We start from the raw sequence: 27,817 nt of genomic DNA, 5'->3' as shown, positions 1-27,817 counted from the left end.
TCATTAAACAGATGTTTTTAGTTGTGTCTAAATTATCAAACTTTTATGACTTAACTTTCAATTTGCTATTATCACTTTTTATCTTTCTCTTCTTAGAACTTGGAAATAATTTTTTTTAAAAACTCTACTAATTTCAAGCAGCCTTAAAGAAAAATCTTTTATAATCAGTAGTTTGTAAAATATCAATAGTTTGTTTTTATTCCCACAGAAATTAAATAATCTTTTTCTTCACTGTTTTTTAATAATGCAATAATAATAATAATAATAATAATAACCAAGCGATTAAATATTTCATGAAACAATTAAATAGTTAGAATTTCACTACAGCAAAGAAACATTAGGTAAAAATAATAATTTTAAAAATCGTTAAAATTCAGAAAGAAAATTACATGGTAAACAAATTGATATATATATATATATATATATATATATATATATATATATATATATATATATATATATATATATATATATGGTATTTTAAATTGCTGTAATAATAATCTTTGTGCTACTTTGGGCAGTTATTGCAGAAAAACGTCAGAATCTAGCTAAACTTTTAACTAAATAAATTTAAATTTAAATTTTGAAGAAGATCAGAAGCATTCCCCTTCAAAGTACACTATTGCACTTCAATGTATATTTATACCAAAATTGATAGTTTTAGGTTAAATGGCCTGGCTTGTAGAACGTCAGCAAACAAACACCCACACTTTCTCCTTCATTATTAGTAGAAATAGCGAAAAAGATAAGTACTTACTGTTTTTATCATCGAAAGCCAACATTTTCCTGTATGCAAGAACTGTACCTAGAGGACTTCCAAACATGAAAAAGTCACTCACTTCAAAATCAAACTTGAGATGAGAACTTTGATCATTAGAAGCAGAGCTATGGCGTCTAGTATTTGGTGCTGATAACAATCGATTGACTCTGAAATTTTAAAATATATGCAATCAGTATTTTATAACATTTAGTAATAAGTAACATAACTAAATGAAGAGTTCATATAGTGATTAATATTAAAATTTATAAACTTCAATATCAAACAACAGATGAAGTAAAGTTCTTTATGTATATTGATTGATTATAATATTATAATGTGATCTAAAATTCTTTATATGTCATATTAAAATATAACTTTATATCAGCAATAAAAATTTACTTGACAGATAAAAACATTTTTTAATTTCAAATGCTGCAAGTGTAGGAGTAAAAATGAAATTAAAGTTATTCATAAGTTCACACATTAAGAATGAAAAACATGATTAATATATTGTACCCACCAGTAAAATGTATTTTGAGATGAATCAGACATACTTTATCGCTAAGAATTTTTTCTTTTGATACAAAATAGCATCCTTCCACATGAATTTGTAGACAGTTTTTTAAATTAATATATCAAAAAGTAATTTTTTTTTATCAAGTTATGTTTTGCATTTTAATATTTAATTTTTTAAATAAATATTACATGATCTTGTAAATCAATTTTTTTCCTTAACTCTATTATTGGAGCCAATGATACAAAGTTAAATTTAATAATTAGCTGATAATTAAAACTATGCATTTCGACTGAAAAAGCATAAGTGTACAAAATTGCAAACAGAAAGAAAGTAAAAAATTGATCACAAAATATCCAACTTACAGACATGAAACAATTGAGTTCCTCTAACTATACAATTTTAAAAAAGCCAAGAAAAGTCAATCAATGCAGTTAATCAGGTATATTTAATTATATATTATTTTCTTTAGAGTAAAAAATCTTGAATGCTTAATAAACAGGTTTTTAACATTTAAACGTAAATTAAATAATTTCAAAATCATGATAAAAATATATAGCTATTATAATAAAAAATCTACATAAATACAATATAAAAGAGCTCCTTAGAATAATGAGAAATAAGAATAGCACATACTGAAAACTATCACAATGGGGTGGTTCCGATTCCTGGGGATGAGAATGGGATTTTCGATATATTTTTGCATTTTGGTTGCTTTGTCGTGGCCTCGTTTCCATTGATACACCCTCATCAATCGAGCCACCATCACTAATTGATATTAGAGGATTACTGCGAGCTGCTGACGGTTGAGTCTGAACAGCCTCAGGATCATTGATGCTAGTTTCACTTCCATACCGTCCCTCATAGCGTGCAGTACGACACAATGCATCATATGCCATAAGAGAAGCTACACTGTCAGCCACAATTATAACCTGAAATAGAATTAACATTTATAAAGCTTAAACATAAGAAGTTTATATGTATAACAGAATGAAAAACTTATATTGCCATTTCCTATGTTTGTTATTTTATCCTACAAAGTGAACTGTTACAAATATAAATTTGCAGTACACACTGTGAAGAAACTATCAATTTGTTAATACATATATAATAATTACGAAAAAGAAAAACCTATCATCTTGTAATTTATATGTATATATATTTCTATGAGATTTTATTATTAGGAAAAACAAAAAAAAATTCATGCTGCTCAGACTAGTAAAATTTTTTAAAATCTGATGTCTTTGTTTATTTTATTTCGATATTTTTGAAATTCTAAAGAGTAGGTTTCTATACTAATTGTATTTTTTTTAAATTGAGACTGAGTACTTAAAGGACTGTAACCACCATTGAACACTTTAGAGTTATGAAATTCTTTTACTTACCAACTCTACATAAAATCATTGTAACAAATCTCAAGAAAAGCTTTGCAAATATTTAATATAAACAATTAGGGAAATTTCCAAACGGACAAATTTCTCAATGTCTCTTTTTAAATAATACTAGTATTTGGATGATTTAAAAATTTTCTCATTATATAAGTACCTGGTGGATAATTATAAGGCATGAAGTAAGAAATATGGCAATGATAAAATGTAGAATTAAGATAATCCATTTCTAGAAAATCTGAGTTCTTCCACTTGGTTAAGCTAATATTTAGATAACAGATGTAGAAAATGGTTAATTTACATTTCATATTGAGGAATTTTATAGTGGAACAATTCCTATTCAAATAATTGGATTATAAGATTTTTAATTCCTATCCAATACCAAATAATTACTTATTCATGATTCTGTTCCTCAACTATTAATTCAACCATGGAATAAAATTATGGGGACTCAAGATAATATAGAATGCGATTAGAACATCTCAAAATGTTTTCATGTCCATTATAATAGATATATTGAGGAAGAAATTTAAGTAATTATACAGCTGATGAATCAACTTAATATGCAAAGGAAGGGAAAAAAATATTTGTCTGCTTTATAAAGTAAAAGTCAAACAAAAAAAATAGTAAATATAATAAAATTTATTAAATGCATTTTTGATTATTTACAATATATAATACAGGTCATGAAATCTTTTCTCATGTAAAATTAACCAATCTCTTACTTGTCCACTGAATCCCATTCCATCATCTGAATTCAAAAATTCCTTATAAACTTCATTAGCAGCAGTGATTACAGCTGTAACATGCTCTTGATACTCAGGAGAAGATATGGCAAATAACGGAAGTGCACCCAGTGGTATTGAATCATATGAATGGTATATTACTTCAACTGCTGAAGGAGATGATTGAAAACTGTAGGGGCTTAAGCTACAAACAAATTTTTACACATTAAACAAATAAAATGTGAAATTATCAATACATTTCAGGTAGCAAATGAGAAAATCACAGAAAGATAAAAAAGCAAAAACAAAAAGATAAAAATAATAACAAAAGGTAATTCTACCTCATACAGCAAAGTTTAGCAGTTTTTAAAAGATCCACACAGATATGGTTTATTTTTTCAATCACTTGCTTAAAATATAACTTACCACGATGAGAATAAAAAAATTTTAATATTAAAATCTTTAAAGAATTTCTTACATTCGAAAATAATAAAGAAACAGAATAAAAACAGGAAATTGCACATGTAAATTTTTTTATTATGCTTATAAATAAGGTTTATTTATTTAATGATGCATAAATACAAATATTTAAATTTAATAAATTATTTTTCATTGATCAGCATCATATTAAATCATATGAGAAAATAAAATTTATTGACCATATATGAAGGAAATTACTTGGATAAGACAGCAAGAGCTTCAGAGCATACAGGAGCACAAGATACAAGACGAACACTCAAATGTCCAAGTAGAGCAGGATAGTGCTGTCTCATAACAGTCTCGAAAGAGGTGGCAAATGTGTTAACATCAGTTTTCTTATTTGCAGTAGGTTCAGCACCAGAATCCAAAACACTGCCAGCATGCATGACCAAAGCTAAGACAGTAGTAGTGCACGAAGATTGATGAGCAGGTGAGGCAGTGGGGGTAGAGGGAAGGGAGGTATCCAAGCTGGTACGAGTGGCAGGGCATGCAGAACCGACACTTGGGGGTCGTACGCTAGCATGTTCTGACTGTACTTTCTTGATAAAGGAGTTAGAAAATATACTATCTGAAATTCATTAAAAAATGGTCAAATTAAACGAGAAAAATTGAAAAAATGTTTAAAAACTTAGCATTTAAAATATTTTAATATATAAAATGTTTTTGAAATAGCTACGATATATTAAGTATATAATCAAATGACAAAACTGTTCTAGAGAATTTCTTACTTATAAAAATTTGTTTATTTGATTTGATTTCTTTTTCAGTATAGTTTTGAAGTTTTTTCAGTTTATTTACTACCATTCTTTATTATATTAAAAATTATAACCACATATTTTAAAAGGTAAAGACTTTTATGCAACATTAATTTGCTCTTAGAGAATAAACAATGATCATTGTATCAGATCAAATATTTATTATTATTATATTGCATAAGATATGCAATAGCACAAATTGATAGCAATAATACATATAAATATTGAATTAAATCAAAATTTTTGGACTAATGCATCATTAGCATATTATATAAAATTTTAAACTGAAAATATTTGTTCAAGGGACAAATGTCATTAAATACAAGGGAGTTAAGTATTAAACCAGATATTAAATGTTAAAAAATATTATTTCCTTCTCTAGATATACAAAATAATAATAATAATAATAATAAAAATATCGGAAAGTTTTCAAACAGGCAAGGCCATTCTATTAGAATTTCGTAAATACATAAAACAATCAATTAATAAGGCAGCATTTTAATTAAACTTTCCAATTTCCACTAATAGTTTATAAAGTTGAAAAAGAAATTATTTTAACAAAAAAAGAAAAATTTACCATCCCTAAAATCAGGTGGTTCAGGTGCATTCTGATCATCATCATCTTTATCAGGAATCAAATCCACAGAGCTCCAACGTGCTAAGGTAAGGGCTTCTATAACATTTTAAAAAAATTATCTATAACCCAATAAGAGTTAAAAAAAATATAACTGCTATATTTTATAATTAAATTAATTCTTTTTACCTTCAGCATCAAAATATTCCTCATCTGAACTTGTGTCTGAATCTCTTACAATACTTTCCATCCTCCAGTTAGCAAGCTGAAGGTCAAAACTGGCATTTGAGCTACCGCCTGAAACATAACCATTTTTCATTTCTTCTACTGTTTCATGTAAAATTATGTTAAATATAAAAGTTTCTAGTATGCTATTATAGTATCTTTTAAATAAATATTAATAATATTCATGAAGAATTTTGCCTAAAGAAGAAATGTTGTACACAGGAGCTTTCTGTAAAACTGGAGTTCCGATATTTTCTTTTATGTTCTAAAATATGAATTACAGAAATCTTTTAGTAAAATTATTATTATTTTAAAAGAATAATAAGAAGAAATTATTGAGAACATATACAATCACAAAAAATGGTATCATAATGCAATACAGTGCTCCTATTTGCCAAAATCAAACTTATTTTTAGATAATATTTGAAAAGCTATACTATACTACTCAACGAAATGGAATGTTCAAAATTTGGTGCAGCTAAATTTATTTTAATTAAGAATTTAAATAAGAAAGAAAATGAAATTTCATATAAATCCACTTGCATTATACATTAATTTATATAAAAAACATATATATATATATAAACAGCGTGCATTTTTTTAGATACAACTGAAAGAAATTTACTTTAATCAATTCAAAAAATCATGACCACTTTTCGTTTTTATGATATTCGAATTCAGACTTCATTCAGTTTTAATGTTACATCAATTTAAGCATTTTGCACCAATATTAATAATCTGCAGTATTGTCAGTATAAGCCCACTTACTAGGAGAGCACAAAGCAGTCCTGGAACCACTTCTTGACCACAGTTTTTGTCTCCCATCGTCTACCCCCGTTTCACCACCAACATTTGCAACAGACAAATTCCTTAACCTTCTAGATCTATTCGGAGAAGGACTACCTTCCAAACACACACAAGTATCATTGTCTTTATCTTTATCAATAGCTGTCAAATCCACTTCTTGTCCAGAGAGAGCAGATGGACTAGGATGCACTGAAGGTTGAACCTCTTCTTCATTGCTCATCTTTTTGGCAAGCTCCTCCTGGGTTTCTCTCTCGAGTCTTCTTATATCTTCCATAGTAAGTCCATGCCACTCGTCCTGCCATGCCCATGCCTGTCTATGGGCACGAAGCATTGTTTTTCGTAAAGCTGATAAAAAAAAGGGCAGAATAAAATGTTAATAAATCTAATTAATTGGCTGATTTATCAGTTATATGAGAAACACAGAACACAGGTCTCAATTTTGTATCTATATTATGAGATTAAAAAATGTGCACATTCACAAAAAATAACTGTAAATAAAATTTTGAAATTTCTAGATCAAAGCAGAAGAGACCTTGCAGTAATGAAGCATTAGAATAGTTTTTTTTAATAGCTATAGTTGATTAAGTAGGGAAAAGGAGTGAAAGAACGTATACATAGTAAATATTCAGGGGCAAATCATCTAGCAAAGCGCAAAAGGTATTTCTGCAGAAAATATAATTGGAATCCAATTAAAAAAATATTTTATCTCTAAGGAGCCCAATATTCTTAATTAAAAAAGTTCTTGAATGCACTTTTGAAAACTATCGACTAAGTGACTTAAAAAACAAACAAACAAATGCATTTCTTTTGGAGTAGTGGAAAGCCAACTTGTAAACAATAAACGGCGAAGAAAAAGTGACAGAACTACAAATTAAGAAAGCAATGGCAAGCATTGGATGAGGGAAGAAGGACATAAGGAGTTCAAATGCCAAACCATACTTGTTAAAACTTCAGCCCAAACTTTGCTCACTTCAATATAGAAAAAATGTTGCTTTCCACCCTCGAACATGTCCTTCACCTATATGCAGTGAAAGAATTTTGATGCTTTTTTAAATATATATTCAATGTAGCCCCATCTTGTATTTCTTCGATATGTTGATACATTTTTTTGTTATCTCTTTTTTTTAAAAAAATTATTATTATACCTTCAGAGTGGAAAAATAATCAAATAAAATTATAAACGAAATTACTAGTTCTTAAAATAATTAGAGGGCGCAGCGCAGCACTTCAGCATTTATGAATAAACTCCCATTGTGCAAGTAATAATTTTAGTTAACAAAATTATTCTGTAACTAAAATCTGGGGAATAAAAAATACTGAATGAATTGATACTTAAATAGGATTATAATCCTTTAATTCAGTAAAAAATTACTATTTTCATATTTTTTTCATTTTAAATAATGATTATCATATACTTAAATCAAATTTCTTACAAAGAATATTCCATTTCTTTTTAAAATTATTCACGACTATATCTAAATACTTTTATAGCATAAAATATAAACTAAATAAACGAGGATGATGAAAATTACAGATGATAAATTCAATATTATATCATAATCTAATATGTTAAAAAATAGTTTAAAATTACAAAAGGTGACAATAATAAATGTATTATCAATTGTTCATATTGCCGCATTGAAAAAGAGAAAGTCGAATCTCCATGGCCGAATGATCATAGCACTGATCTCATAATCAAGGGATTGGGAGTTCGAATCCCGCGATTCACAGTTTGTGTAAATATTTCATTGATTTTATGTTTCTCTTTATTTCATGTTCCAGAAGATTCTGGACTTTTCTTACTGTCTCCAGAAAAGTATTCTGGAACTTTCTCTGCTAGTATAAAAGCAGAAGATTTGTCAGTTACTGCGTTTTGAGTTCAGAGTTGAGATAATAAATTAGTTTAACTCTACTTCTTGTGTGTGTCATTGAGTTCCACACTAGACTACTTACGTGACATTCTTTGGTATAGGCGCTGGGTACGATTCCAGGCAGCGTAGAAACGGATTTACGAAGGAGCGATCACCTTAAAGACCTTGAACCAGAATTTGGACTTTATAATCCACCAACCAGAAAGACAAGGGAAATGCCTGTGGAACCGGAGACTAAACCGGTCATCCTGACATCAGCACAGCAACAATACATGAATCCCTCTGTATTTAAAGGAGACGTGGGACAAGACCCAAACAAATGGCTGAAGGAATACGAGAGAGTATCAAAATTCAACAAATGGGATGACATGACTTGTCTCGCAAATGTGTTCTTTTTTCTGGACGGCACAGAGAAGCAATGGTACGAAAATAATGAGGATAAATTGACTTCATGGGATGTTTTTAAATCAATGTTAAAAGAGGCATTTGGAGAAACACAGCACTATGTAAAGAAGGCAGAAGATGAGATCAAGTATAGAGCTCAAAAATCTGGCGAAAGCATGCAATCATACATCCAAAGCGTGTTGGGATTATGCCATCAAGTCAAACCAGATATGTCAGAAGAAGAGAAAGTGTCTCATCTGATGAAAGGAGTCGCCGAAGATGTTTACCAGGCACTTCTGACGAAAGAAATAACCACCACAGAGGACTTTATAAAATGGTGTAGAAAAATCGAAGAAATACAGCAAAAGAGGATCCGTGGTAGGAAATTTGAAAGGCTCCCAAATGTCGTACCAATGGCTGCAATTGACCAACAACAGGATCTGGTGTCACTGGTACGTCCAATAGTGCGTGAGGAGGTCCAGCGCCTCATGTCTCCAGTAGTCGATCCTGAACTCCAAGACAAAGGCATTGAAGCCATTGTTCGAGAGGAAGTGGAAAATGCTTTGGCTCCTTTGTCACAGACAACACCAGAGTGGACAAAGGTCAAACCAAGACGCCAAACCAAGACGCCAAACTTCCTATGCTGACGCTGCCAGATGACCTACGCCAGTAGCACAGCAACCACAAAGTAAGACAGATGTCTGGCGCACCCCTGATAGAAGACCCGTCTGTTTCCATTGTGGCCACCCGGGCCATGTAGTTCGATACTGCCGAGATCGCAAAACTATTTTTGTGGCCTATCGGGCTAATAGGAGAGTTTTCGGCCGTCCGCCGTCGAATGAGGGACGCTATGCCGACGAATACAGCTGACCAGCAGCCCGAGGTTTGTCGCCCAGCCCATCACGAGGACGATCGCCGACACGCCGCTATAGATCTCCGTCGCCATATAGAAGATCCAGTCAATCTCCTAGCCGCAGAAATGAGGAAAACTAAGCGGTGCGACCTTCCTTGGGGGTGAGGTCGCTAGTGACAAAAATCCTCCGATTGCCGCAAAGATGTCCGGAAACAATATTGACTGGAAGTAATCGTCGACAATGAGCCCTTGTACCTGCCCTTGTGAACATCTGGAGCTTCATTTTCTGTTATCTCGGAGAAGTATCGTCGCCTACTGAAGAAAGTTATGTTTCCAACAACTAACAATGTTCTTTTAAAAGTCGCCGATGGAAATTACGTGAGACTAGTAGGAAAATGTACGCTTCGTCTCGAAATCAATGGCCGACCTCAAGCTTTTGAATCTATTGTTTTGCCGCAATGCAGTCACGATATCATCCTTGGTTGGGACTTTTTGGACGCTTTTCAAGCTGTTATAGATTGTGGCCGTTCGGAGCTCTTGTTTCAAGACGTCATTCGAGAATCCCAAACTCCAGACTCCGCCGTTTATTCACGTTGGAAAACTATATAGTACCTGCTCGTTCTATCAGAAAGATTACTGTCTTAGGGCGTAAGAATCATCAAGCCATCGATGTAATAGTAGAGAGAAACAGGATGCTCCTCTTAAACAAGGAAGTTGCCATTCCGTCTACTATAGTTACGCTCCTTAATGGTAAAGCTAACTATGGGTTGCTAACGGATAAGGAGAACCTCAAATCATCCCTAAAGGCATGTGCATCGGGTATGCCGAACTCTTACGTGAAGACTGCGTAAATAACATAGACTTGGGATCGCTTTATTCCACGACCACTTCAAAGGCAAAGTTGGGTGTCATCGACTGTACCACGATGATAGCTCCGGATTTGCGGATCGACCAAAAAGAAAGAACGTTACATCTACACCAGAGGTTTTCGGAAATTTTCGATCAAGAAAGGAAGGCAACTCAATGTTCAACACTGAATAAACATTGGCGACCACTTACCTATCAGTCAGAGAGCTTACAGAGTGTCCCCATCTGAACGCCGCATTATCAGTGAGGAGGTAACCAAAATGTTAGAAAAAGACAGCATTCAACCATCAGAAAGTCCATGGTCATCTCCAGTCGTCTTGGTCAGGAAAAAAGATGGAAGCTGGCGTTTTTTTTGTTGATTATCGCCGACTCAACTAAATTACCAAGAAAGACTTGTATCCATTGCCGCGTATTGACGACACCTTGGATTGCCTGAAGGGGGCAAAATATTTTTCGTCTATGGATCTCTACTCCGGTTATTGGCAAATAGAAATTGATGAAGCCGATCGTGAGAAAACAGCTTTTATAACACCTGAGGGATTATACGAGTTTAAAGTGATGCCATTTGGCTTATGCAATGCTCCTGCAACTTTTGAAAGGATGATGGATAATCTTCTGCGATAATTAAAATGGACAATGTACCTTTGCTATTTAGATGACATTGTGGTGTTTTCAGAAACATTCGATGAACATCTTCAGAGGTTGGATACCGTCCTTCACTGTATACAGAACGCAGGCCTTATACTTAATCCAAAAAAAAAAAATGTCGCTTTGGAGCAAAAGAGATAAAGATCTTGGGACACCTAGTATCCAGTGATGGCGCAAGACCGGACCCAGAAAAAGTAAAGGCCGTGAGTGACTTTCCCGTGCCTAGGAATATCCATGACATCAGAAGCTTTCTGGAACTTTGCTCTTACTATCGCCGATTTATAAAGGACTTTTGCCATAAAGCCGAACCTCTACAGTTGTTACTGAAGGGGGACACAAAATTCTGTTGGGGACCTGAATAATTGGAAGCTTTTAATACCTCGAAAAAAGATCTTACCTCCGATCCTATCTTAGGCCTTTATGACGAAACTGCACCAACGGAACTTCACACTGACGCGAGTGGATACGGAATCGGCGCAGTATTAGTTCAAATATAAGATGGGAAGGAAAAAGTAATAGCTTATGCCTCGCGTATTCTGAGGAAGCCTGAGAGAAACTATTCCACAACTGAAAGACAATGCCTTGCGGCCATATGGGCTATAACTAAGTTTCGGCCATATCTCTTTGGAAAAGCTTTCAAGATCTTCACTGACCATCATTCCCTCTGTTGGCTGACAGGACTGAAGGATCCCTCTGGAAGACTCGCTAGATGGGTGCTGCGACTACAAGAATACGACGTATCAGTGGTGTACAAAAGTGGAAGAAAATACAAAGATCCTGATAGTCTGTCCAGAAACCCATTAAAAGTCGATGCTTCATGGTCTGGGGATTCCATAAGTGCTACATTATTCACTAATCTCTCAGAAGAACAGATGAAAGATCCGGTAATGGCAAAAATAAGAGACCAACAAAGTACCGAAACAAGTAGGTTGGGAAACTTTGAATTAGTCGAAGGAATCCTCTACAAGAAGAATTTTGATCCGTCCGGAAGGAAATTTCTACCAGTGACCCCGAAGCATTTACGGCTCAGTATTCTAGAATCTCACCATGACGACCCTACCGCCGGACATCTAGGTTTCACCAGGACATATGATAGAATAAGGAAGCGATTTCATTGGTCAGGCTTATACAGAAATGTTCGAAGATATGTGATGCACTTCCGAGAATGTCAAAGGAGAAAATCTATTCCTCAGAAGCCATCAGGTCATCTCGTGCATATTCCACCACCTGCCGCTCCTTTCCATCGCATCGGAATCGACCTGCTGGGACGATTTCCAAAATCTGACGATGGCAACAAATGGATTGTAGTATGCACCGATTATTTGACACGGTACGCAGTCACCAGAGCTTTACCGACGGCGGAAGCCACACAAATAGCCAAATTCCTACTAAAGGATATAATCCTGAAGCATGGAGCTCCACGAATTATCATTACAGACCGTGGTCAAGTATTCCAGTCCAAGCTGGTGTCTGATATTAATCGACTGTGCAATATTACTCATCGAATGACAACAGCCTATCATCCGCAAACCAATGGCCTTGCAGAGCGATTCAACAAAACGCTAGCAGATATGCTTTCAATGTATGTTGATGTCGAACAGAAGAACTGGGACCAGATATTGCCGTTCGTTACATTCGCCTGCAACACTGCCAAGCACGACACGACAGGTTTTACACCCTTCTACCTATTACATGGGCGAGAAACTGAAACGCCGTTGGATACGATGTTTCCTCTCTGCCCCCACGAGTTCAGCCAAGAAGACGAATACGTTAGCCATCTGATCAATAAGGCAGAAGAATCGTGGCAATTAGCTCGTGCCCGAACTCTGGAGGCTCAACAGAAACGCCGGCATTATGACTCCAAACATCGGATGGTGGCATTACGAACCAGGGGATTTGGTGTGGATTTTTATTCCAGTTCGTAAAAAAGGGCTTTCCGAGAAGCTCCTCAAGAGATACTTCGGCCCTTATCAAGTCTTGAGGCGGTTGTCCGACGTCATCTATGAAGTAGCCGATTTCGATCCGAATTCTAGAAGGCGGAAACCGAAGGAAGTTGTCCACGTTTTACGCATGAAGCCATACCATGACTCGGAAGAACAATACGACCAACATTCTTATAAAAGTATGGAGGTTCCGGAAAGAGACATTTCTCAAGAGACTACTCCCCCTGAAGACACGACAACTTATACTGGCTCTGTGACTCGATCAAGAACTAGAGCCATACAATGAAATGTCATAACGTCGAGACGCAGTTCTTCTAAGGAGGGAGCAATGCCGCATTTAAAAAAAGACAGTCGAATCTCCATGGCCGAATGATCATAGCACTGATCTCATAATCAAGGGACTGGGAGTTCGAATCCCGCGATTCACAGTTTGTGTAAATACACTCATGTCCAAAATTAAGGTCACAAACATAAAATCTGCCAAAAATGAAAAACTATTCACTGTGTTGCCACGAAATTTGGCACAGAGGTACACTACAATGGAAGAAAGAACATAGACACATAACAACACGGAAAAGATTTTAATGGGGAATTAAGAAACAGGGTATATCAAAAATTGTTACATTATAAATCAGAGATAGAGCATATATCTCGGGAAAAGTCTGTCTAATATGAAGTGTGACCACCGTGCACTGCTATACAGGCTTCACAACGAGCTTTCATACTGTTTATGAGGGTGGTCCATAAATGCTTGGGACAACAAAGCCCATTCTCCCCAAAACGCGGCTTTTAACTCTTGGAGGGTATTAGGAGGGGGGTTATGCTGTGCAATGGCTTTTCCGAGACCATCCCAAACATGTTCAATGGTGTTAGAGATCCGGTGACCTCCAGGGCCAGTCCATACGTCGAATATCCTCTTCCTCAAGAAAATCATCAACAATCTGGGCTCTGTGTGGACGCGCATTATGGTCCATAAACATGAAGTCTGGGTCAAAAGCACCCCTGAACAACCTCACATAGGCTTCTAGGATCTCATCCCTATAACAATGTGCCTTGACAGTACCCGCATCGAAGACGTGCAGTGATGCACGACTGCCCAGCATTATGCCACCCCAGACAAGGATTCCTCTGCCTCCAAATCTGTCGATATCTTTTACTAGGAGGGATGATAGTGAGCTCCTCGCTCTCGCCAGATGAAGATTCGACGAGTGTCACTCTGTGCGGTAAATCTCGACTGATCACTGAAAAGAACACGCCCCCATTCTTTCTGTGCCCAAGACTGATGTGTTCGGCACCACAACAACCGGGCTTTTCTGTTGGATGCAGTCAAAGGGACGCACTCAACTGGTCGCCGGACATAAAGGGCCCTCTTTGATAGACGTCTGTATACTGTTTGTCTGGAAATTCTTATTCCAAACGCAGCAACAAGGTCACGAGCAAGTTTAGAAGCCGTTTTCAGCCTACGCCGTCGTGCGCTTAATACCAAATAACGATCCTGTGCAGGTGTCGTTGCTCTGTGACGCCTTGGCCAGGCCTTCCTGGTTACAGTACCATTTGTTTGGAATTGATTCCACAATCTGGATACCACTTGTACCACTTTCGGTGCCACTTGTAACCATCGAGCCACCTCCGCTTCAGACTGCCCAGCTTCAAGCCTGCCAACGGCTCTCCATCTCGAGGAATCGTCTAAACGATTATGAGAACTCATTCTCACTGGAAACAGGTTAATTTTTTTTGTTTTTTTGTTTTAATGCAGTATTCACAAAATTGCAGGCAAAAATCTCAGATACCTAAACGGTCTAATTTCAGTAGATCCTCAAAAACTAATGCTAAACAACATTTTTTCCCATAACAAAGGTTAATATTGTGTTACCGGTCCTTCACAATATATAAAATATAATTTGTTTAAATTTTACTGATAGCCATTTAGAATTACTTTACAAAAACATTTTTGTGACCTTAATTTTGGACATGAGTGTATTTAATTAATTGATTTTATGTTTCTCTTTATTTCATGTTTCAGAAGATTCTGGACATTTCTTTAGTTTACCAGACAAGTGTTCAGGACATTTCTTTAGTTATTCTGGAACTTTCTCTGCTAGTATAAAAGCAGAGACTGTGTTCTGAGTTCAGAGTTGAGTTAATAAATTAGTTTAGCTCTACTTCTTGTGAGTGTCATTGAGTTCCACATTAGACTACCTACGTGACAATATTAATTGCAAAAAATAATAAATTTATTAAACTTGTTCTTCACTAATTCTTTTCTGAATAGGAAACAATTTTAGTTTAAAAGAAATTAGTTTTTGTTTTTTAAAAGCTAATTTAGCTTTTTAAAAATCCTAATAAAAAAAGCCTATCTGGTTGGGAGCTGTCGAACTATTCACTCCTAAATAATTCACACATTTCCAAATAATTTAATTTCTTCTTTAATTTAGAAATGTCGAATAGGATGATGTTCCTTTCTTTAGAGTAGTCAGTATTTGTCATCATAGTTACACAAAAACACGAGTAATGAAACCTTGAGTCATATCCATCAAAAACATGCACTAGCCTCCATTCATTAATCCAGTAAATCATCCACGGTAAAAAATCTACTCTTATGAAAATTTTTAACATCAATTTAACATCTTAAATAAATTGTACTAACGCCGACAAGATCTCGGCGATTTGGCTGTATTTGTCAGGGGTATTCACGAAAAAGGTCGAGCCCCCCAAAATGTGGGGAAAAACAACGACCAGCATTAGCATGTGTTGCGACTTTATTTATGTAATTATTACAAGATGTAATTAAAATATATATATATATTTAAATTAATTTAAAAGTTCTAAAATGTTTATAATATTAAATGAAACAACTCAACTTGTATTGAAACGATTTTTGTAACGGAAAAGAAGATTTATGTTTTATGTGAACGGCAACAGTGAAAATAAAAAAAAAAAACGAATTGGATGTCAAGTTCTGTGTGGTTGTGGATTATTTTAACTATACTGTTTCATTATAATTTGGACAAAACATTTTGGTGACCCGGACGTGATATGGAAACAGGTTAGTCGTGGTTATATATATATATATATATATATATATATATATATATATAAATAATTAATTAATTAAACTTGACAAAATGGCTACGGAAGATATATTGAGAAAACGAAAGTGCACTCGTACTGCGTTTACGAAAACTGTAAATAGCTTAATGGAGGAATTTGAAAAAGAAGTGCCAAATGGCGAAGTTGTAAAAACGAAATGTTTAACTTCAGATCGTGTTATGTATTTACGAGAGGTATTTACTTTGTATTTACGAGAGGCGTCAAGGATACACAGAAAAATTAATACATATGTACTGTTTTAATACTGTAATGTATTATGTAATTATAAAAGCATAACTGTAAAACTGCACCTTTTTGAAAAAATCAGTCAAAAAAAAAAAAAAAAACTTTGTGCGGCAGGCGCGGATAACCCGCCCGCGGATAATCGGGAGTCTACTGTACTAAAATTGAAGAATATCGAGAAAAAATGGATTCAGTGAGAGTAAAAAATGAAAACTTCTTCAATAAGGTATGTTCTGACAGAATAGCTGAATCAGTAATTTCATCACCAAATTACCAAAAATTGAATTATTACATTTCGGTGGTGATTCGAAGGATTATTTACGATTTTGGAGCCAATTTCAAACAATACATACTGATGAAGATTTGGCACCGGAAGATTAATTTCAATACTTATTACAGCGCATGGTGCAAGGAAGTCGAGCTGGCGAAGTTATTGAAAGTTTCCCTCCAACATCCAAAAACTATGAAAATCAATTAAAGCTTTAAAGAACAGATTTAGAAGAGAAGAATCGTTAATAGAATTTTATGTTCGCGAATTATTAGCTCTCGTTATACAAAATAACAACAGAAAAAAGGGGTAAGTCAAATATTTCCTACTTGTATGATAAACCAGAATCCCATTTCAGATCTTTAGAGTCAATAGGAGTAACGAGTGAAAAATTTGAAGCCATTTTATTCCCTTTTGTTGAATCATGTATCCCCGAAGAATTAATGAGAGTGTGGTTGCAAAATCCAACACAACCGTCAATCGAAAATGAATTAACAGGTGATAAACTTTACTTCGTTTTCGAAACGTGAAGTAGAAGGCGAAGGACGCTTATAACTTGCTAGAAATGGAATGAAATTTGAATTCAATAGTGGTAATTTGAAGAGTGAGAGAAAACAAAATTTGGATGAGACAGTGCCCACTGCAAGTAATTTATTTTTAGGTGATATGACAAAAAAAAAAAAAATAGTTTCATTGTTATTTTGTGATAAAGCCCACGAAAGCAAAGATTGCTTCTTAGTTCAAAATTGGTCTTTAGACAAGAAAAAGGAACTTATATGTAATAAAAAAGTGTGTTATGTTTGTTGCAAGGGTAGTCACAAAGCAAGGGATTGTAAATCGAAAATCAAGTGTATGATTTGTTCTAAACGACATCACACAATCATGTGTTTTGAATTACCTGTAAATGAAAGAGAGATTTCAACAAATGAGGCGATCGATTCGAGCAACGCATTAATAGCCAAAGAATGTTCTGAAATTATATTACTACAGACTATATTTGTAAATATTGAAGCCAACGGAAAACAGAAGTCTGTTCGAGCATTGACAGTGGTTCTCAGAATTCGCACATAATAAAAAAGACTGCCGATGAACTAGGACTTGAACCCGTAAGTAAGAGAAGTTTAGCCCATTCATTATTTGGAGGTGTTAAGACACAAATGAAAGATCACGGTCTGTATAAAATTAAGCTGAAGTCGCCCAATGGTAAATATTCTCTTGATATGCAGGTTTTGGATCAACTCTCTATTTGTGGAATAAAGAATTAAGAGAAAAGAAAATCTGGGTAGCTGATTACGGAGAAGGTTCTCCTGAAATAGAAACTGTTAATTGGTGCAGACTTTTCTGGATAACTTTTCACTTGACTTATACACAAACTTGAAGGTGGATTAATTGCGTATGAAATTACTTAGGTTGGATCATAATGGGTAGAAAATCGAATTAAAAAAGCACATCACAGTCAAGTCCTACTGAAAGTATCATAATGCTCACACATAGTGAAAAAAATAGAACACTTCTCGGATTTGGAACTTTTAGGGATCAAAGAGCCTACTGAAAACTACTTTATCTACTGATCTTGATGGTCGTTATATGGTGAGATTACCATGGACTGACAATTCTAGTCTTCCTGATAGTAAAAACGTTGCAGAAAAAAGACTTATAGAAACAAAATCAAAATTGTTTTCGATAGGAAGATATTCATATTACAATTCAATAATTGAAGAGATTTTGGAAGGCGAAAAAGAGGGAAGCTGTCATTATCTTCCTCATAGTGGTGTTTTTAAAGAATGCTCGACAACGCCACTCAGACCAGTATTTGATGCTGCATGTAAAGAAGAGGGCAAATGTTCTCTCAATGACTAGAAACGGGATTGAATGTGTTAGACAATATTCTTTCAATATTGATGAGATTTAGAGAGAAGAAAATTGGAATAATTTCTGACATAAAGAAGGGATTCTTACAGATATCCATTCATCCACAAGGCAGAGATTTATTAAGATTTCTTTGGTGGAAAAATTATGAGGAAAGAAAAATAAAGACTTATCGTCACAGAGGACTTGTTTTTGGACTAAGTTGCAGCCCATTCCTGCTCGGAGATGTGATTGATGTGTAATCTTTCAGAAAATTGTCCTCAAGAATATCGTGTTATTGCCGACATGTGAAAAAATGTTTTGATTTTGTTAAATCTATGTAAAATCAAAAAGTGGGAGTATTGTGACTTTAACAAATATTTATAGAATTATCATGAGATGTAATTAATATATTATATATATATATATTTAAATTAATTTAAAAGTTCTAAAATGTTTATAATATTAAATGAAACAACTCAACTTGTATTGAAACGATTTTTGTAACGGAAAAGATTTATGTTTTATGTGAACGGCAACAGTGAAAATAAAAAAAAACGAATTGGATGTCAAGTTCTGTGTGGTTGTGGATTATTTTAACTATCCTGTTTCATTATAATTTGGACAAAACAGCATGCACTCAACGAAATGTTATTTAAAAAATATGACTTTGATGCTGGTGCAGTTTAAAAAAATTAAATAAAAGCTGACAAAATTATCCATTGAAATAAAATTTTATTCCTTCACTTCAGGCTAAAAATCAACCTTGAAAAAGGCATATGATCTGCCAATTGAGACACGAAAGTGCTAAAATACGAGACAAAATTAAGCCAAATAGCAACAATTTTAAAAGAAAATATTTAATGATATATTTGCATTCACATAGTAAAAGATACTAATAAAAGCAAACATGAATATGTCCAAAGAATTTTTTTCCATTAAAGCAAAAGCACGTGAATGATGGATATAGTTAAAAAAACAACAAAAAGGCTTAATACTTCAACGAGAAGAAAAGTTTGTTACAATGTTTAAAATAATTTTAAAAATTGAGTGAAATTTTTTAAAAAAAATATTAGTTTAGAAATAAAATTTATGTTACCAAGAAGTTGTACTAGGTTGCAATAATGCCTTTTTAATAGCGTAGTTAATCCTTCTAATTCCTAACGAATGTGGATGCCAAGATTTGTTCGATTAAATCACGGAGGGCAGAATTATATGATTCAAGCAAGTAAACGGACGTGCATTCAATTATATATAAAAGAAATAAACAAAAACATAAGCATTATGAAAACTCCAATTAAAAACTATTTCTGAAACAAACTAAAAAAGCACAATTGTATTTAGAGAGCGCTAATGCTGCTACTACTAAAACACAGATGAACATAACCAATAAAAAGGAATAAAAATATAATCAAAATAAAAAAAAATCCAGCCTAAAGACTTTTTCACAGGTCACCCTCAGGCAGGGATTCAAAACAAGGAATTTTTCTGTGAGGGGTCTGAACTTTTTGTCCAACAATATTGACCCCTCGTGATCCGAAAATTCCTGTAATTGTGGCCTAACAAATACACCATTTTTTACAGAAATAAAACAATAAATTACATAAAATTCAACCTCTAATTTAAGCGAAAATTACAAAAGCATGATATAAACTATAAAAGAACAATCACAATTAATTATTACAACAAAAAGGAAAGCATCTATCAAATAAAGTATCCCATCGTGTTTCCTGTGTCTTAATACTGTTCTTGATATACAGCGTTGGCCAAAATTGTGGACACTTTTGAAAATCGTTATGTTTTCTAACTTTGTATGCTTATAGAAAATGTTACATTTCACAAAATGCAAACTCTTACATATTATTTTAAAGAGAATTTAATGCTGATTTCAATACAAAAAGCAAAATTCAAATATTTTCAATACAAAAAAGTTATTTTTACTTTAATCTGAATAACAAACACAATGATGAAGTGGATTATAATTTCTAACTTTCCTGACCAATCACTGTTCTTATTCTAGGAACCAATAAAATGTTAATAACTGCCAGAAGAAGATGACAACATGTTTAAAGTTAGAACAGGTCATTATTGTGCTTTTTTTCTATAGAAGGAAGACTGTTTTTTTGTGTAATCAAATCACAAGAAAGAAATTTTGTTAAGCTTCTTAATATTTAGTAGGAATTGTTGTAAATATTTCTAATATTTAGTCATGAAGCAATGCCATCAAATAAAAGAATAGATTGGGTATTTAGAAAGAGAACTAAGATTAGTGTGTTACATGAACGTGGTCTTTCCAATGCTGAAATTGCAAAACAGGTGGATGGTTCAGTGACTACATATGGCGTCCGAAAGTTTTGTATACGATGCCAGGAGACAAATTCAATAAAAAATAAAGCAGAAAATGGCCGAAAAAGGTACACCACATCAGTCGATGACAGAAGAATAAAAAGACTATATCTCCATGATCGAAGAATGTCATCAGTGGCCACCAGAAAAGAATTGAATGATGCTGGCATTTATGTCAGTTCAAGAACGATCAGGAGAAGATTATTAGATGTAAGACGAAGAGGTAGAATTCAACGAAAAAATTTACAGCAGTGTATAAAAAGATTACAGTGGGCAAAAGAACACATTAATTGGCCAGATGATCAGTGATGATCCAGTTACAAGTTATACGGAGTTATGAAACAAAGATATTGTTATTTGGTAGTGATGGCGAAAATAGGTAAGACATAGAATAAGCGAAGAGCTACATTCTGACTGCATTCAGGCAACTACGAAGAACTCAGTTAGTGTAATTATTTGGTCGTGCATGTCAGCAAACGATCTTCTTCATGTTATCTATGGGACATTAAATGCAGGAAAATACATTGACACTATTCTAGAGCCAAAACCTACACCTTCCATTAGTGATCTCTTCCCCAACAATGCATCACTTATTTTTCAGCAGGATTTAGCTCCTTGCCATTCAGCAAAAATATCAAAAGTGTGATTTAATACAAAGAGCATTGAATTGTTATCATGGCCAGGAAACAGTCCTAAACTCAAAATTATTGAGAACTTATGACATTGTTTGAATCTTATACATATGAAGCGTTCATCAAATAAAAGAGGATTGATTGAGTCTCTAATTGTTTCCTGACATCAAGCAACAATGAAGGAAGAGCTTAAAACTGTCGTCAACTCAATGAAACATCAGTGTGAAGCTGTAATAAAAAAATAAAGTCTACCTTACTAAGCACTGGTAACTAACTCACTGCAGTCATCAGCATCTAATGTATCTCGATAATTATTGCCTCTCAACTATTTTTGTATTGAAAATATTTGAATTTTGCTTTTGGTATTGAAATCAGCATCAAATTCCCTTTAAAATGATATGCAAGTGTTTCCATTTTGCGAAACTTCACATTTTCTAAAAGCATACGAAGATAGAAAACATTAAAATTTTCAAAAGTGTCCACAATTTTGGCCACCACTGTATATTATTTATATATATACAGTGGTGAATATGAATTTTATTGAAATGATTTAATCTGTTGTTGAAAATAGTGCAAAAAATATTTTCAAAGAAAAATGCCAAAATTCAGGAAAAATTTGCAAGAAAATTAAATTGGTAATATTCATTTTTTTTTTAATTTTAAAATAATGCACAAACTATTTTTGTGCAATAACATTTCCAAAAATTATAATTTCCAAAATTAAAATTATAATTTCCAAAAATTAAAATTAACACAGAATTTGGTTTAACTTTTAATTAAAAAAATTCTTATTAAAATTTTAACAATTGCTCCAATATACACATTAGCTATGCCAAATTTGGCAGTTTACAGTGCGCCAGCATAAACATACACATTTTTCATTAGAAGTAAAGATATCACTCATACAAAAAAAAATTTATTTTTTTACAATGTAAATGTATTGAAAAAAACGTACCAACATCATGTATAAATTTCTCAATCTTCGTTTGCATTCCCCAATATCGAAATTCGACTCGGCAAACCTTGTAAGCGCACATGATTGGCTTGCCTGAATTAGTACGATATTCATCAAGCCAATCATCTTTCAGAGGTCCTCGGTTTGTTTTGGATGAGGTGAAAAGTTTAGGATCTTCTTCTTGACAGTAATCGGATCCATATAGCTGATCCTTCACAACATCTATCAGGTCTAAAAGAAACATTAAGAAAAGTAGATATATTACGATAGCTGACATAATGACATTAAAATACAGATACAAGCAAATATTACTGAGTAAAATTAATTCACGCATTTTAGTAGCCATTTCTTTCGAAAATGTTTTCCAAGATGTTATAAAGATTTTTGATCAAAAGGAAAATCTGAAAATACACAAAAAACCTTTACCTGAGCGAATTTACATTTTAAACTTAAAAAAAATTAGTATATATCAAATGGTAAAACATTTCGCATGTATATGGTTATTTTTGGAGAAAAAACTGTTTATAACTGTTAGCTGTATGAAAAATGCTTTAAATGCAAAGTTATTTGGTTCTTTTTTTGGAATAAAAAGAAATCCATCTTCTGCAATTCAAAACTCATTGAAAGAAAATCATCTTTCAAGTGCTGTAACATAAACATGCACAAAATAAAATATAGAAAACTGAGCTAGTGATATGAAATGAAATCCCCTCTGAAATTTTACAAAAAGCCCTATTATCAGGAAAATCAAAATGCAAGATGATACTTTTTAAAATATAGTTTTTTTTTTTTTTTTTTTTTTTTTTCATAAATCCGCATAATGTTGTTAAATTTGTTCTCAAAATGTGCTAATGCTCTCTGTAACTCTGAAATATTTTCTTTAAAAAATGCAAGAGAATGGGAGGGGGGGGGAATTCCTTTTTGATGCTTCATGAAAACTAAAGGAAGAACATATGAAAAAAAAAATAGCTTTTAAAGACGGCAATGTCTATTAAATTGAAATAGTAACTATATTCATATTTATTCTTCTAATTTAAAAACGAAAAAAAAAATCCTTTATTTTCGTACAAAAATGATGTGTAATAAACAACAGAAAATAAATTTTCTTTTTTATACATAAAATAAGTCTGTCAATAATAACTCTTCCCTTCGGTCAAGGATAATAAGTTAAGCGTATGTCTAGTCATAAAATGATGCAGTACACTATATTTTTAACCAAGCATCAGGTGTAATATTTACCAACAGTCCTATTTCGCACTTCACTTCCAGATAGATTAAACACGTTGTCCTGCGTGCCTGCATCATCAATATACTTCGTTTCTATTTCAATGAAGAACTTTTCGACAAATGGTGATGTATATCGAGTTTTGGTGTAAGGATAAGCATTCCAGGCTTCTTCTTCGGCTGTTAATGCAGACTTTGGCAACAGTGCTTTGAACCAACCTGAAAGTGCAGAGAGATGACAAAAATAACTATACTTCGATAAGAAAATGAAATACAGTCATCTTACGATTAACCGAGGAACTGAGTGGCGCGAAAAATCAATACAAAAATGCATCAGGGCAATTTTTATTTATAACAGGGGAATTTATATGCACAATATGTACTGAATATGACTTCATAAACAGCACATTTCTGTACTTGGTAATTCATTGCCTTATTTTTTGTACAAAATTTGTTTTTATTTTCAGTGTTTAAACGTTTCTTTTTTTCCCACCAGCATATTGCGATTTACAACCACAAACAACTGAAAGTTCACTGCATTTCTAATAAATAACTGTCAATTGATTATATTCGATACTGGCATAAAAACCGAAAATGTTAATTTTATAGAACTATTTGTCTTAATTTTTCAAGCTGAAAAATAAATATATTTATGTAAAAAGTTTATTTGTGATAAGATTTATTTTTTGAGGGGGGGGGGTCAGTCTAATAATGAGAATATATCAATTAACCAAACAAAAATACACACTCATTTTTTGCTATTACGATATGAACGATAAGAAGAAAAAAAAAATTTGATTTATATTTTGATGGTAAAAAAAAAATTCGCAAATTATTTCAAACATTAATTGTTAAAGAAATAGTTAATTAAGAATAATTTTATCTTTTCAATACATAGGACTTAATAGAAGTTAAATAAAAATAAATATGCGAGATCGAAAAGAGAACACAACAATAAAACAAATAAATAAATTAAAAAAAAAACGAGCAGTAAAATGTTGTGAAAGCAGATCAATTTATGAAGTGAAAAAAAAATATGCTCTATAGATCATATTTTTTAATTTATTTTTTAAGGTCATCATGCCTTTTACTTGACAACATTTTACTTTTTTCTACCTCATATAGTTTAAGAAGAAATAATATTATCGTCTCATCATTCTTTCTTTCGTACATAAAAGCGCATCATTTGAAGATTGTAAAAATTGGCCTGAAAAAGCTTTTGTTGACCTACCTTGCTGGCGGGATATATTTTCCTTCAACTATCTAAACTTTGATAATCCTGACTTTTCTCTTAAGATAAAATTAAGCTGACATTTTACTACATAAAAAGAAAGAATGCATTAAAATAGATCTCGGTTATAAAACCAAATTATGAGAGTGAGAAAATGTATAAGTCATTGAATTTTGGCCATTGAATTAAAACAAACCGTACTTTCTTTAAGCCTATCAGGTCAAGTGTGTTAAGCCCATTCTCTCTTTTTCATCGTTTCTTTCTTTTTCGAATCTTACTTTTTCAAATTAGAAATAAAGTCAAATACAGAGCAATATCATGTTAATATTTCATTTATGAATAAAGAGAAAAAATACTTGAAAGTTTTAAGAATTTTTCTTAGATTCTCATTTACTAGGTCTGGGATATTTTATAAAAAACTTTTTATTGGATGATTAGCAAAAGCAGTTTAAAAAAATAAAATGATCAAGGCTATGAATTTAGTTAAGAATGATAATGGAATGACATCAAAATAATAAAATGATGAAATGAATGAAAAGTTTTGAAAACTCGGCGACATATTTATAAAACTCAAATTGCAGGGATATCATCCGATTCAATGGAAATAAAAATCGCATTAGATAAGCTACAAGGAAACGCTGAATTCTTTTAACACGTACATTTAATGATACAATGGCTCGGGATGACATATGGTACCCAAAACATAACATGTTTTTTTCACCATCAGGGTCTCCCAATAAGGATAAAGGACATCTGAGGCACGGAATTATTTTTACACTCCTTTTCCATATGACACAAACGCATTAAGGTTTTACCTCCTAGGAATCCCTGATGAATACTCTTTTGATCGCTTCCATTTACACACAATTTATATTTGATGCAATTCTGCTTACTGTCTCACGCTTTTTTTTTTTTTCATATATTATATTACTTTAATTACGGTTCAAGCAAAATTTCTGTACGCAAGTGCTATGCTGATGTATGACATGCAAATCTTTGTTTGGGAACAGTAACTGTAATTGCCTGATCGCCAATTAAATATACGTCTTTTTGACAGACACATAATTCATATTTGTCATTTGTCTACAATAAATATTTTAATCTATTTTCTAGAGTATGTTTTATGATTGCAAACTATAGCACCCTTTTCCAGACTTCGTAATCATTTTTACGGATTGAAGCACATCAGTACATATATGTTTAAGAAATAAAAGAAGGAACTGGGAATCAATTAGCACTTTGCATACTTTTAAACAAAAAAAGTTCCAAAAGAATTTAAAAAACACCCCAACTAGGCAACAGGTAGAAAAAGGTTGCATGATTGAAGCTGAATAACTAGATATCAGCGAATTTTCAATACTCCGGACTTTGTGATTGACGCAAAACAGCATTCCCTACGAGAGATTGATATGACTACTCCTCACCAGCCATCGGTGATGGTCATAGAGTGCGCCCTCACTATTATTGTACCCACCAGGGAAGCGATAACCAACCGTTCTATCGATTACTTCGCACCCACATATTTGAAGTGCTTCCGGGTGGCATGTTCCAAAAGTAATGAAAAAAGAATTACGATAATTATTTTATCAAAATATAGTTGTCCAAATGCTAGAGAATAGGAATTGCAGATTACAATAACGATCATACCTATCTAACAGAATTTTGATTCGAATCAATTTTGGGAAGAGTGAATTAAAGTGTCCTTAATCCATTCTGCAACAAATTCGTCATACAAATTGTAAAATTCCTTTAGCTTTTAAGAATAAAACAAAAAATTGAAACCTAAATACACATTTTTTATAAGCATATATATAACTTTGCGCAGATAATTGAAAAGTCACTTCGTTATGATTTTATGAATATTTCATGATTTCTTAAAGCTCTAAAGACAGAGGTTAATACATTAGAGCATAAAACAAATAAAATAAAAAATGCTGTACTTTTTTATTATTACTTATTCTAGGAAGCAATATATAAATTGCTTAAAATTGTAAAACTTAAAAAAAAAAAGCGTTTTAAATAATCAGCATTGCAAAATTTAGGTAATAATATGGAGCTGTAAACAAAATTCAAATAATAATTGATTCGAATCAGAAATTTGAAACTTATTGTCCAAAATAATATATTAGATTTACAAATCATTACAGACTTTCCATACTTTACGTGTAATTTTTTATAAAACAACAAAGTTATGAGAAAACTATAAATTTAATAAATTCATCTAATTTTTAAAAAGTAATTTTTGTTTCATTTAAAGATAACATTCTAATCTAAAGATTATTGTTGTAGAATTACAATTTTGATTGAGACAGAATGCCTCAATCAAATTCCAAAAACAAACTAACAAAAAAAAAACCTGAATACAGCGTTTTATGTATGATGCATGTGGGACACATTAACATTAAGGAGGAAATAAATCATGCAGATGTTCGAAAATAAAAGGTCAATTGTTGGGTTCGGGAAAGTTAAAAAAAAAAAAAAAAAAAAAAAAAAAAAGATTGTGTGCAAAATGATTGTGTGCAATTATTTAGCTCCATAAAATTGTCTAAAAATGATCTTACTTGGGAGGTGACTACCAATATGATAAACTTTATGAGTATATTGTCCACTGCCACCAGGACCGTCAGTGTAAGGTTCATTAACAAGAATTTCAACACCGCTACCAGCTCCTTTGCTTTCTTGACGGCTTTTTTTCTGAAAAGAAGATGTAAGTATAAAATCGCAACATTTGCAAAATGTTTTCACGGGTTTCAGCTACTGATAAAGTGCGCTGGCAAAAAAAATAGACTGAAAGCTGCATTTATGGCAACATACCACTACAATGCGTCAATAGATTATATGCAGGATGGGTAAAAATCTCTTACAATTATAATCTGGTGCAGTTGATTTTGCAGCTATAAAATATGAAATGGCAAGTATATGAAGAACATCATAAATGAAAGTTTATCTTGAAATAATTTATTTGAATCAACCGCTATTATTACCGATAATCAAAAATAATCTCTTGATCTACTACTTTCGGGTAGATGCATGAATCATTCAAAAATAAATTTATCACATTCATACAATATGGAGTCTTAAGAGCTTTCGTGCTTTAAGACAATCTAATTAGCATTTATTTTAGCGTCCAAAATCTCTCAAATGCAGTAGCGAAAAAGGTTTAGGATGGACACATTTTCTGCTTAA

At 32.7% G+C, this 27,817-nt stretch overlaps 1 protein-coding gene across 2 annotated transcripts in view; it reads right to left on the bottom strand.

The window, feature by feature from the left end:
* LOC129964153 (protein retinal degeneration B-like) overlaps window positions 1–27,817 on the bottom strand; it is a 108,102-nt gene that overhangs the window by 14,449 nt on the left and 65,836 nt on the right. For both annotated transcript variants that reach the window (XM_056078861.1, XM_056078862.1), the window contains exons 3-12: window positions 27,193–27,325; window positions 23,416–23,619; window positions 22,177–22,407; window positions 6,190–6,573; window positions 5,386–5,493; window positions 5,200–5,295; window positions 4,066–4,435; window positions 3,388–3,592; window positions 1,911–2,206; window positions 758–927 (exon numbers count right to left, since the gene is read on the bottom strand). In XM_056078861.1, coding sequence (XP_055934836.1) covers window positions 758–927; window positions 1,911–2,206; window positions 3,388–3,592; window positions 4,066–4,435; window positions 5,200–5,295; window positions 5,386–5,493; window positions 6,190–6,573; window positions 22,177–22,407; window positions 23,416–23,619; window positions 27,193–27,325 — 2,197 coding nt within the window. The remainder of the gene's footprint in view (window positions 1–757; window positions 928–1,910; window positions 2,207–3,387; window positions 3,593–4,065; window positions 4,436–5,199; window positions 5,296–5,385; window positions 5,494–6,189; window positions 6,574–22,176; window positions 22,408–23,415; window positions 23,620–27,192; window positions 27,326–27,817) is intronic.

The sequence above is a fragment of the Argiope bruennichi genome, chromosome 3, assembly GCF_947563725.1.
Source record: "Argiope bruennichi chromosome 3, qqArgBrue1.1, whole genome shotgun sequence".
Lineage (NCBI taxonomy): Eukaryota > Metazoa > Arthropoda > Arachnida > Araneae > Araneidae > Argiope > Argiope bruennichi.
Note: the sequence above shows the minus strand (reverse complement) of the source record. Positions and strands in the feature narration are given on the sequence as shown.